Source organism: Agaricus bisporus, assembly GCF_000300575.1.
Source record: "Agaricus bisporus var. bisporus H97 unplaced genomic scaffold AGABI2scaffold_10, whole genome shotgun sequence".
Classification (NCBI taxonomy): Eukaryota; Fungi; Basidiomycota; class Agaricomycetes; order Agaricales; family Agaricaceae; genus Agaricus; species Agaricus bisporus.
In genome coordinates this window covers 273,766-286,173 of record NW_006267345.1, presented here as the reverse complement: position 1 = coordinate 286,173, position 12,408 = coordinate 273,766, and the positions used below count along the sequence as shown (strand labels likewise).

Here is a 12,408-nt window from a genome sequence, read left to right as displayed (position 1 = left end):
TATCGTGGGAGAATTAGGTCCAGTTCAATCAAATTTCATTGATTTCCTTCCAAATTGAAATCTCCCTGTTCCTTGTAAACATGTCTACGGAATTTAATCCTAGGCGCCTCGTTCAAGTGGGTGCGGAGAGAGTATCAAACGTCTCCAGTACGGACTTTCCTGGCCATTATCCTGGAGAAGATCATTCGTGGAATTTGCAAGATTTTAGACGGGTGCGCAATTCTATCTTTATTTCCGTGCAGGCTTGAGTTCTAAATGTCTGGTCATGGCAAGGGCAGGGTTTACGTGTCGAGATACAGAGATTATCGAATCGTTCAATAGAGTTCGATCTTGTGGGCGTTGACGCGTCAATAGCCAATGCGTTTCGGCGAATAATGATCGCAGAGGTATATCCCAATTTTCATCCCTTCCGTATCCGTTATTTAGGATAACGAAGGTGCCTACCATATGCATAGAATTGGTGTACATATGGAATAATACTTCAGTCATTGCCGATGAAGTGTTATCACACAGACTAGGTCTTGTACCACTCAATGTTGACCCGGCACTAATGCAGTTCAAAGCAAGTACGTCGTCTTGTCCTTTCTATGGTTTCAGAATGTTCATCGCTGGTGTGCTAGACCTTGATTCTGCAACAGATCATAATACCATCGTCTTCGAGCTCGATATAACTTGTACCCGTAACCCGGGCGCACCCAAAGTCTCTGAAAATCCCGACGAGCTGTACATCAACCATGAAGTCTTGTCGGGGCACTTGCGATGGAAACCTGCAGGAGATCAACTAACTGTGTTCGAAGGACTACCTGCACCTGGGCCCATGAATCCCAATATAGTATTGGCGAAACTGCGACCTGGTCAATCCGTTCGAATGGAATTACACGCAATCAAAGGCGTAGGGAAAGATCATGCCAAATTTAGTCCTGTTGGTGCGAACTATCCTCTCTTCTGAGTCATTATTCCCTTTATTGAAAAAACTTTAACGAAAGCAACCGCATCGTATCGTCTTCTTCCTCACATCAAGATTAAAAAACCAATCCCACCATCCCTTTCAGAAAAATTCCAAAAATGTTTTTCACCAGGTGTAGTTAAAATAGATTCAAGAACCGGAAGTGCTTCGGTGGATGAGAATAATGTCCGCAAGGATTCCGTAAGTCGAGAAGTTCTTCGCCATCCCGAATTTGTGGATTCGGTCGAACTAAGCCGCGTACGCGATTACTTCCTTTGTATGTCCTTTTTCGTTCTCCTGTACCTTTCCCCTTCTTGTGTTAACCTGTCCCCCCGTTAGTCAATGTAGAATCGGAAGGCGCTTATACACCTGAACGCCTTTTACCAGAAGCTCTCAAGGTTATGCGCGAGAAGATATCTATCATCAAAAATGCTACCCAGGCCCTAAAAGCTCAGATAGAAGGCACAGGTTCAGGCGACGTTGATATGGTTGATACATGAGTGTATTTGTGGTTACGACTAATGTTATTACACTAACTAAGATGCTAAAAAAACTATGTCAATAGAATATGAAGAATACCGAAAAGATCATTTCGAAAGCTCCCTAATTAGATGGGTGACAGACATCCATTTCCTTTGCCACTCCATCGATATCGCAGCATCAGGCCCAGAGACACCAAGTAGGTTTGGGAATATCTCCAATAAGGATTGAGCGATTTGTAGAGGTTCTCCGTGGTACAACGAGGCACCCACGTCCAAAACTTCCAGACTGTCGCAATATTGAATCCCATCACCGTCACCATGTACAGCCTTCCCTTGCACCTCCTCGGCTCCATTAACATCGTCGTTTCTTCTCGTACAGCGCGAAGCTGTTATGTCAAAGCGAACACCTAAGCATTTCAATTCCTTGCATCGCCTCGCGAACGCTCTCAATCCGTCCAAAGTTAATCGGCTTTCTTGCCTTCCACCCATTTCATCATCTCTAGTCCAACCACTTCCTGGGAATCCTAGCTGTAATTGTTGCAATTCGGGCCACGCATTAGCCATTTTACAGGCGTCAGAATCGCTAAACGCGTATTGATTATCTGTCGTGATGTGGACGTGTGAAAGCCGAGTAAAAGAGAGTAATGGTTGAAGTGTATCGAGAGTGATAGTGTACCCTCCCGTTGGAGGTTGTACCCGTCGCGATGAAGGGTTCTGTTGAATACAAATCTTTTCGAATCGCGCGTTCGAAAGAGATTGCCGGTGGACTTGAATGGAAGAGGTCGAGCGAGTTATGAGATCGTGTAAAGATTGAATGAAGTCGCTGAGTTCAGATGCAGTCGGTGAACTTTCATCTCTCCAAATTTCGATGCTCCGGAGATTTTGAATGTTGTCGACGCGCTCGAGAAGCTGTGAGCATTGAACTAATCCTCCATTAGAACTGCACTCCAGACGTAAGTCCTCCAGATACGGAAAACACGTGTCTTCTGCCGAGAGAGCGTCTAGAACGTGTTCGGCAGAGTTTTTGATATGCAAGACACGTATTTTTGTCTCCGTCGCGAGGTATCGCACTGCATTCTTCGGAAGATGTACGCAGAGACACACGAGGGATTCCAAGTGCTTCAAGCCATATAGTGCTTGCACAAGTGCCTCTCGTATCCCATAATTTCTCCTTTGCGATTCTGCATGCGTGTGGGCTAGAGATGATAAAGAGCTACCGCCTTGAATCTCAAGCTTTCGCAGAGATGGCGAAGATGATGGTATGTCAAGTAAAGCTCCCAACAAGAATCCGTCAACGTCGTATGCTGGTGGTCGGATTTCGAGGCTGACGAGTGTTTGTGTGAGGAAAGGGCTGTAATGTGGAATAGGAAACGAGGTGTTTTGTAGGAGCTTGCAAGAACGAAGTTTTGGGAACGTGATGAATGAGCTGGGATTTGCGTTCCCGGCCTCTGACGGTCTTAAAGCCATGTAGACTGATCGGTCTGTCGGAATTGATCCCTTTATCTGACCTGGAACGGCGTATTTGTCCAGGTCGTTGTAACCGAAGTGACGGATTCTAGGAGTATAAAAGGCGCAACGCGCCCAATCCTCGTGTGTCGTTGTTCGCGTCAATATCTACGATCATATGACATTAATCGATTGAGGGCAGATTTGAACGAAAATAACTCACCAGCACTGGATGGTATCTGGCAGGCCTGATCGTCCACGCATCATCCGGCAAGCACCTGATGAGTGGCTCCAAAGTCGGGATCGTGTGCCACAATGAATCAAGTGCAGGATCGAGGAATATGGTGCAGGTTCGAGCCAGATTGGCGAGTGCAGCCAAAGAATTTGAGGAGGAGAGGTGCGAGCAAATACACTCAAGGATATCGAATACTTGCAGGCAATGGTGCATCGTTGTTGTTGTGTTTGTTGTCAGTGCCCACGACTTGAGGTTGAAATACTCTGCCAGACAAGAAAGTGAGTATTCAGTTGACGGAGAAGTGGGGAAGTCTCCGCACTCACTGGAGACAAACTCCTCAGATAGGGATAGTATTGACAGGGGGGGGGGGGATAGAAAGAAAGGAGGAGGCTCAAGGCGCCTGTTCAACGTGCTCAAGTAGGATCATGCCAGCAAGGCCTGCCAGGGTTAAGGAGCTAACCGTGAATTAAGCTACTGCCACATGAACCAGGGTAGGTTGTGTTTCCGCGTCATTGGTACAGCGCATTGAGTTGGGATCTTGCGCTCTGTTTGGACTGCAGGTTTATTTATAGAACGTGCTTCGGAAATAGCTGGTATGACAATGAATTTGGAGGTTGTCCACAGAAGATGTCATATAAAAAACTTGATAGAAAGTGGAACGAGCCGTGGTATGGGGTGGGAGCAAAGGCTTCATTATCTGGAGCCAGGTTTTGAATCGCGATAAGTGATGCATCGGTCCCATAATGCCGGTCAATCATAAATACCGTAGACAAGTGATATAATTACGCTGATACTATCACGAGACATATCCACGGATCTAAGAAGCTTATGCCGATGATTCCACATTCAGCCTCGAAGCACGCCGTTCCAGATTCAGCTGAGCTGCCCTCTAAATCCCGCTTGACAAACGACAGAGCTCCTCTCTGGCCCATGTGTCCGCGGCGCAGGAAGCAAGAACCACACACATAGCGTTGCTGGGCATAATATTGTTATCAACGGCACCGATACCCAACCATGTGCACTGGTATAAGATACCGACCATAAGAAGTTCACGTAAGCTGCAACACCCCGTCGTGAACTTGAGTAGAAGGAAATGTTGTGAGAACCTAATACCTTATGTGGCCAGACGAATTTCTAGCTCAATGTGCAGTGTGTAACAAGCATCCTGTGAATAGACGGCCATCATGGTAGTAGCACCTTTGGGTACTCCGGTTCGGAAGGCATTGTAGAGAGTGTATACAGTTTTTTAAAAAGCTCAGGCGCCAGAAAATGTCACTACCTCCGTATCGGCAGTACGCGGCGTAAGCGGCTATTCCCGACCTTCACTCGTCTTCCAAGTACATACATAGACTGCGTCAAGTCTGCAGAGTCATACTCATTCTCAGGACGTTGCGCGATCCATTGCACCGGACAGAAAGTGCCCTTAATTTGGTTAATTATTCAGTTCTATTCATCGGTGAGCCCTTCGTTCTGGTGTGCTCGATTGTGACCGCTTGCTGACAATGCTTTCCCCGAACTTCACTAAGCATTCACCATGTTTCTGGAGCAATGTGTAATTTCAGCTATGCTGTTTCGGTTCTCATGCCAGGTCGACGTCGTTCCAAAATAGTGCTATGATCATCAGGCTATGCATCCATTGGTTCGCGTGTCATGGAAACAATACGATTCTTTACTCTACCTCGACTATTTGAAGCAAGTTCTTCGGTCCTGTGATTGTCGCATTCATTCTCACAGTTGCTATAGCTCTTCGCGCTACCTTTTCTAACGAAAGCGTTTTCAAAATCGACCAAAATCGACGCTCCCGCTGGCTTAGGGGAGTTTCATACCTCTCCTACGACAAGCACTTCCATCCCTTCTAATTCTGCCACTCCAATCAACCCACGACGGACCCACGAAAATTGTCGTAACTGTTTGGACAAGCCCGACCTGACTGCCTTAAATGCAAGAACATATACAGCAATATACCTATCGCCTGATAAAATCCTTCGGTATCACGCGGCCGAAGGAAAGCCGAGTATGCCCAACTACGTCAACTTTGATTCCGCTCGATTCACATACTCAACCTTCTTTATCTCCCATTACGACAGTGCCTGATGTCTGTAATTATCCACTCGATGTACTCTCAAGGTGTCCGAGCTCGCCACTTCTACCAACAAAACCGGTCCCAACGCTCCATCACCGTCCACCAACTCCTCAAAACAGTCATACAACGCTTAAAGCTATAATAGGCGGTGTAGTGGGAGGATTTATTGCAGTCATCTTGCTGATCGCCGTGGCCACATTTTATCGAAGCAAACGGCTACAGGAACTTGAAGACACGGCACACCCAGTTATCAGGATACGTGGTCGTAATGAAATCAGAAATGACGCATCGCATCCGACGTCTGATGAACGTCAGCATTTGTATCTTTTCTCGCTCCCATATCTCCTGATCATGAGCAAAGTACGGACAGTTCTTGGTGTGACGCCACTCGATCCCAGTCACGTTTCACATCATCATCAATCATATCTCAGATATGAACTTAGATTATCAAGATCAACGACGAGCAGAGCATCAACGTGAACTAAACCATCGTTTACAGCCTGTTGCAATCCGCATGCGATCTTAAAGCTTCACACGCACAATACCAAGTACATTTGCAGAATGCATTGCGGACAAGCATAGTTTTGATATTTCGGCAGCCACGCGTTTCTTCGGCAATCTGATTTCAAATTGATCTTCAGCTTGACTAAATACGTCGAAAATACATCTCCACGAGCTATTCACGCCGCCAATTTACTGACACAAAAATCAGTACCTAATTCGACAATAGCATCCAGGTGCATCATCATACTCTTAGAAATTGTGCAGTGACCTTTCTGCTTCCAAACTGCCCACGCGGGAGCTTTTCCGGACAGCGGGACCCGTTAAGCATCCATAAATCCATGAGCAAAACCGCAAAGGAGTGATGCGCGTGATCCAGTGCTATCACACCCTATCACTAGATAAGGGTAACGCGGAACGTGTAACCTACGTCGAGTTCGGTGCTTGTCCGAACCTAAAATTCCCAGTGCTTGTCCGCACTTCCGTACTCGGCCTTCTCGGCAAAAAGAGTACTGTTTTGTCCGATTCGTACCCTTTCGTACCCAGCCTGAGGGTTGGGGTCACCGATTTTAGTCCGGATCAGTGCCTAACGTCAACTTTTATAGGGATTTCCAGGGCCTGTTTGACTTCCGAAGATACAACCAACATTTCACGAAGGTTTCAGATATTCGTGCAGTAAACCCCTGATACGATAATTATATATACACGGGTTAAAATACCGTCAGGATGTTCCCCACCATTATTCCCTGTACTTATGTCTGAACTTACACCGATACCAGGTTTCGAACAACTGTGCGTTACTGAGTCCGTCCATTCGAATTATCCCAATGATTTGCAATTTTCTTCAGCACAGGGCCACCGGTATGTACTCTTTCCGTTTTTACCAAGGTACTACATAGATAGCTGACAATTTGTTAGTATGTAGGCATTACGGCCGCCATATTCTTGTTTGGACTGTTGACCCTGCAGTTCTGTAAGTAACGGAGAGGATTTGATGTCGCTTATTTCTCAAAAGATCTCTGCAGACAATTATGTTCTCAAATTCCGACATGACTATCTCATCCTGAAAATCTCTGGTATGCTACACAATTTGCTTTCTTCCTGTATTGGCATTGCACTGACCGCTTGAACAAGTCTACGTGACCTTTATTCTCGAACTAGTCTCGACTGGCATGACCGTCGCAGATGGTTATCATTGGTTTGTTCGTGGTTTCGGAGAACCCGATTTGCTGGCCGGCTTCTTCTTGGCCAACATCGACACGCCAATAATAGGCTCTCTTGTGGCCGTCATATCGCAGGTGGCATACTGCTGGCGAATCTATCGTTTGAGCGGTATGAAGATCTTACCGTGTTTTATTGCGGCTGTGGGTACTTCCCGTGCTATCTGAGTTATTGGTTCTCTCAACTTGCATTTTACATGTAGATAGTAATCGGTTCAGAGTTTGCTTACTTCGCTGCAGGAATATTCGTGAGGTCATTCAGTCGCCAATGTCAGCTCTGATCTCACCCAACACATCTTATAGAATCAAACTCTTATAGACATTTCAAACTGGGAAACGACATCCACCCGATTGATCATTGTTCGTCCTCAATTTTATTTTATTTTTGGTTGCTCTTTCACGCTAGAGTTGCTTCATCGTATCAGGTTTGGGCCATTGGAAATGTTGTCTCCGACAATCTTATAGCTGTTCTGATGGTATACTACGTAAGCTACGATTCGTGGTCAACTGCATAACAATTTTAACCGCACTCAACAGCTCCTAAACAATGTCTCTTTGCGCAATGCATCGTGGCTTGGTCGAATTGTGAGGTTGATACTCGAATCAAACATGCTGAGTGGTAAGAACCTCCAACAAACAATGAAAGTGAAGTAGTACTCACGAACTACTTCAAGCCCTCGTTTCTGTCCTTCTCGGAGTCTTCACCTTTGTTGATTCGTTAAAACCGCCAGTGAGTTGCTTCAATGTCTTTAGGGCGTGGGTCTAACCTTTCGTAGAAAACGAGCATGTTCTTAGCTCCGTAAGTACCTTTGAGTTAGAATTAGATCTTGACTGACACATTTATCACAGTGGTTATGTACTCTCAAAAATGTGCGCCAGATACTGATATGATTCGCAGAAATGATTGAAAAAACATTGCAAATAGGTACAGCAACTGTATGCTTATCATGCTCAACAACCGTATATACGCCGGGGACATTGGAGAGGAATCAGCCGATTTTGGAGTTGGTGGACATGCTATCCCGCTTCGGCCGAGATACGTACAGGCTTTCGACACGGTCGTCGTTAACAAAGAGATGGCGGTGTATCTTGATGATATTTCTGAAATGCCATCCTCAGCGTCCTCGCTGCGTCCGGAGCAGAAATTCAGATTCTCAGAGGTCTGATCGAGGTTGAACGTTGCAACGTTGAGAGCTGGCTGGTCGATTTCAAGCTAATAAGACGTTAGCGTCCGGTGGGACCATGCAGAGGAATACTCCTGATTCGATGTACCCACTCTCGTTTAATATTATACCGTTCGTTCACATTCTGTAAAAATCGTGTTTGTAATTCGGGCTCAGGTAGAGCCTTAAAGGAGTTGCAGTTTCATCTTGTGACTGACTGAGTCTTAGCAATTGCAATCCGGCTTGACGGTAGTTATAATCTATTAATGGCGTGTGTCCAATAGAATCGAACAGGTAGAGGAGTAAGGATAGGTGAAGAAACTTGCATCCATCCATCTATCATAGGGTATCATTTGCGACCCGGCATTGACAAGGTCAGCCGTTAGGCAAAAGGTTGACTAGACCTGATTTATTATGAAACGCATGCTAGTCTGTACATGTTTCGTCCCAGGAGAATTATCCTTCGGTACGATGAACAACGTCTGCCTGGCCTCATCATACCTGTATGCATATTTTTCTTCTGTCCATTACTGTAGCTTGTTCTGCGCCACGACTCCACCATCAATATCATGTTTTTTCCAACCAACATCAGTTTCCGCGAGTACTTTTCTACCGGACGCGAATGTAAGACGATTTCGGTTTCGTAAGTTCCTAGATTCCTATTTCGTTTTCATCTCTGACGCCTTGAAGAGGTACCATCCATGAGAACGTAAATTCTCCATTCATCATCTCATAACTGAAATTGAGAGGTGTACCCGCTACTTTTGCAGGATATGGTCGGACAATTGCATCGAGGATACGATCACCATCAAGATGAGGAGTGTTTTGTTCGTATTGAGTAAAAAATTGGGCATAGGACGGCGTTGCATCCCCCAGTCACGAACATGAGGATCATCAATATCTATTTCTATTCTGGACAGGATAGGCATCCTCATGATCACCCATCGAATTCCGATCCTCCTGTGATACAACTCGTTCCTGGTGGAGTGCCAAGTCCCCTCGGTTCTATCGTTTTAAGCAATAATCACACCGTGAAGTTGACGTTTTCAGCTGGGCTGGAAATTCCATATGCGAACTGTGATTGGCTAGTTATTTTTACTAACCAATCACAGTCCGCTGTGAATGTTGGAGAAAGATGTATTTCCACTTTGTCCAATCACGATCATCCCCCGCTATTTTTACTAGCTAGAATTCCGGAACGCTTTACATCTCGTAGAATATCGAGGTTTAGGCGAGCCCTTGGTCAATCCTCAAGCTTTCCAGTTTTTCAAGTTTTGGTGGACATGCGGGGCCAAACGGGGATAATGATGGACCAAATACAATATCTACGAGTGCATCAGAACGCTCAGGATTCGACTGATGAGCCACCTGGCTATATGGAGGTTATTAGCTTGTATCATCCGTCACTCGCCGTGATACATCAATCCGTAAATTGTTGTTCTGGGTTATTTGACTCATTCTTTGTCTACACTACCAGAGATTATATTAGGTATTGAGAGGACGCTCTGTCGTGTGGACTTAGGAATTGAACTAATATACGTTGGAACTCGTAGAAACATCCCATGTCCCGAAGTTTCAAACGAGGGGGGTATTTGGGGTCCTTGATGCCCCTTATCACACTTCCTTTTTAAGACAGTCGGATCACAACAACGAAATTCCGGCAGGAGCCGTACCACATCAACCACATCAAGCATGTTTGTGGCTCTCAAACTACAGGAATCGAACTCTATCTTGAAGTTGCCAAACGCTTTCAGCATTATTTTAGGGTTCCCAAATTCTCGCGCGAAGTCCGGACATTTGTGGCGTGTCATTCGCAATTGTGTATTTTTAGGGAGCAATATCATTAAAATCAGCCACATGCACAAGTAGAGCAATTCAAAAACTCGAAATACCATTAAGATGCTGTACAAGTATTGGAGTTAGGTATATCCAAGTCAGTCAACTCCGCGACAATCGTTAACAGAAAGAAAAAGAAAACGAGACAAAACAAAAACAACCGCGCTCCGAAGATTGCTGTCTACAACCCAAGCCCTCTTGGTCACTTAACGTCTTTTGCCAAGAACCTTGACTAAAGCATGCTTCACCACATTCACAGCCTTCTCTGTCTCCTTCTTCGTCAAAGCACTAGTCAATGCTAACCTAATGCTAGGTCTAGCCTCAACCATTTCTTGACCTCTCAATCTCCTGGCCTTGGTGACTAACACTCCTTGAGCAAGAGCTTCGTCTACAACATCCTGTAAAAGCTTTTCTTCAGTTGGAATATCCCAATCCCAACTTGCGGCATCTTTGGGTAAGATTGACGTAGGGTTGGAAGGTTTGTTTGAAACGGGCATTGTTATAGCGGCAGAGGGATGCAATGATGATTTAGAGTTTTTGATGTAAATATGGATGATGGGCGAGGCGGGATGTGAAGGTATTGAGATACAATCGAGACGATCGAGAATTGCGTGAGTAACTTGGATGTTTTCATGTAGAGTTGCGAGGATGGATGGCGTATTACGAAGAATATTGATGCCTTCAGAAGCGGCGACAGAGAGGAGAGCGGGCATGGATGCGGAGAAAACAAAGGAAAGTCCGTTAATGCGCTAATGATCATTATATGATTAAGTATACAAAAGTGTTTATCATGAAAGGACATACTTGGTGATTGACGACAATCTGTGAACCGGCACAAAAGCCTCCACAAGAATTGAGTCCATTAGCAACTGAACCAACGAGCATGTCTACTTTTGAAGCCTGGAAGCGCAATCAATTTCGCGAGCGGTAAAATGTCTTTCAATTTTTACTCACTGGGACATTGTATAGTTCTGTTAGACCACGGCCCGTTCGCCCGACTGTACCAAATGAAATACTTTCATCGAGAACCAGCCGGTATTTGTGCTTGAATTTGATATCAATCTAAAGAAAATTTGGGTAAGCGGAACTGAGGAATCAAGAAATAGCACTCACGAGCTTAGGAAGATCAACCATGGCACCATCTTTTTCGAAGACGCCTTCAGTAACGATAAATCGACGAGTAAGAGGACCTCGTCGCTTTTTTCTCTCTTTTTCGACGCTCTCGAGAACTTCTTCTAGACTCTTCAAATCGTTGTGGTCGAACCATCGCACAGTTGACCGAGAAATTTGAATGCCCTTCTGAATTGCGAAGTTGACACCCCGGTCCGCGACAATGATGTCACCGCGTTTGCAGAAAGCGGGTATGACAGATGATATAGTGGAAAATCCCTGAGAGTATAAGATAGAGGCCTCCGTTCCCAAGAAGTCTGCAATGTCTCGCTCGAGTTGCATATGTACATCTAAAGAGGGCGTAAGTTGATACGGTGAGCTGTTGACAGGCGACCGAAAGGCGCTCACCGAGTGTACCGTAGAAACCGGGGGGTCCGCAGCTCCCCAAACCATACTTGCGTAGAATTTCAACTGCACGCTCCTTGATTTCCTCACTTCCGGATAATCCTGTAAAATTGAAACTGGCAAGATTTACAGCAGTTTTCCCCGTGCTGGCAATCTTGGGTCGGGGACCATTTGGACCAGAGATGACTGGAACAGCGGCCAAGTCGGCCTGTTCCTGGGGGGAAAGAGCTTGTCCTAGTGGCTCAGGCGTCCATTCGTCCACAAGTTCGTCCACTTCCTAAGTAGATTGTCAGTTGGCGTAAAGCCATTCATAAACGAAGTGACCTTGTCGGAAAAAGATATATAGTTTTTGTCGGCACGCGTCCTTGATTGCAGCAGAGTGCGAATGGCGAAGATTAAGAGGATGAGTTCCAGGATGGTCCTGCCTGGATCGTTCTGGTGGGAGCTCTTGACGTATCGTTGGATGACGGCTGAACCGGGGAGCTTATTGAAGGCCGCTTCAGCGGTTGTGAGGGTCCGAGCCAGGAACTCCAACGCTGGTTCGAGTGTCGTGGACGTTGTATTCATGCTGGCTGGTCTTGGTCGCCTTGGCCCTGCGTATAGGAGATGTGCAAGGGCGACACCAGGTGCAACTTACTTAATATTCTTTTCATCTTTCTCACCCTCGCCAATCATTGAGCATTGAGCACTCGCCGTCTCCACTGCACAGCTGAAACCCGTCCCTTTCTTCATACTCTATGTTCCGTCAACTAGCTGGTTTCCGGCCCCGGTAGGCTGAAAAGCTTTCTGTCTCATCTTTCTATTTTTTTTTCTTTTTAAAAAAACAAATTTCATAAACCATGACGCGGTGGTTTATTAGTTTAACTCAGTGACGCTACAAGATCGAAGGTCTCCTTCCCTAGATTCGGGTAACGACAAGTGGGCGAGCCGGCGCAATCTTTCTATTCGGGGCAGGGTTGCGAAAAAATCATCCAATTTTGA

General features: G+C 45.7%; 3 protein-coding genes across 3 annotated transcripts; 2 read left to right on the top strand and 1 right to left on the bottom strand.

Moving 5' to 3' along the window:
- The first annotated feature begins 74 nt into the window (after window positions 1–74).
- On the top strand, window positions 75–3,019 carry AGABI2DRAFT_209410 (hypothetical protein). The gene is made up of 6 exons (XM_006455048.1): window positions 75–212; window positions 279–386; window positions 437–566; window positions 621–926; window positions 987–1,223; window positions 1,286–3,019. The coding sequence occupies exons 1-6, from the start codon at window positions 81–83 to the stop codon at window positions 1,444–1,446; spliced, it is 1,074 nt and encodes a 357-aa protein (XP_006455111.1). The 5' UTR covers window positions 75–80; the 3' UTR covers window positions 1,447–3,019.
- Window positions 3,020–6,447: 3,428 nt separating this feature from the next.
- Window positions 6,448–8,079, top strand: AGABI2DRAFT_121054 (hypothetical protein; the record flags this gene model as incomplete). Its single annotated transcript, XM_006455047.1, has 13 exons — window positions 6,448–6,485; window positions 6,542–6,554; window positions 6,612–6,666; window positions 6,719–6,769; window positions 6,828–7,057; window positions 7,117–7,161; window positions 7,217–7,273; window positions 7,339–7,398; window positions 7,451–7,532; window positions 7,588–7,643; window positions 7,690–7,712; window positions 7,763–7,783; window positions 7,839–8,079. The coding sequence occupies 13 exons, from the start codon at window positions 6,448–6,450 to the stop codon at window positions 8,077–8,079; spliced, it is 972 nt and encodes a 323-aa protein (XP_006455110.1).
- A 1,829-nt stretch (window positions 8,080–9,908) lies between these two features.
- On the bottom strand, window positions 9,909–12,031 carry AGABI2DRAFT_209409 (serine palmitoyltransferase). The gene is made up of 6 exons (XM_006455046.1): window positions 11,752–12,031; window positions 11,431–11,704; window positions 11,026–11,372; window positions 10,867–10,974; window positions 10,717–10,812; window positions 9,909–10,661 (listed from the first exon to the last, which is right to left on the bottom strand). The coding sequence occupies exons 1-6, from the start codon at window positions 11,992–11,994 to the stop codon at window positions 10,119–10,121; spliced, it is 1,611 nt and encodes a 536-aa protein (XP_006455109.1). The 5' UTR covers window positions 11,995–12,031; the 3' UTR covers window positions 9,909–10,118.
- Window positions 12,032–12,408: the final 377 nt, after the last annotated feature.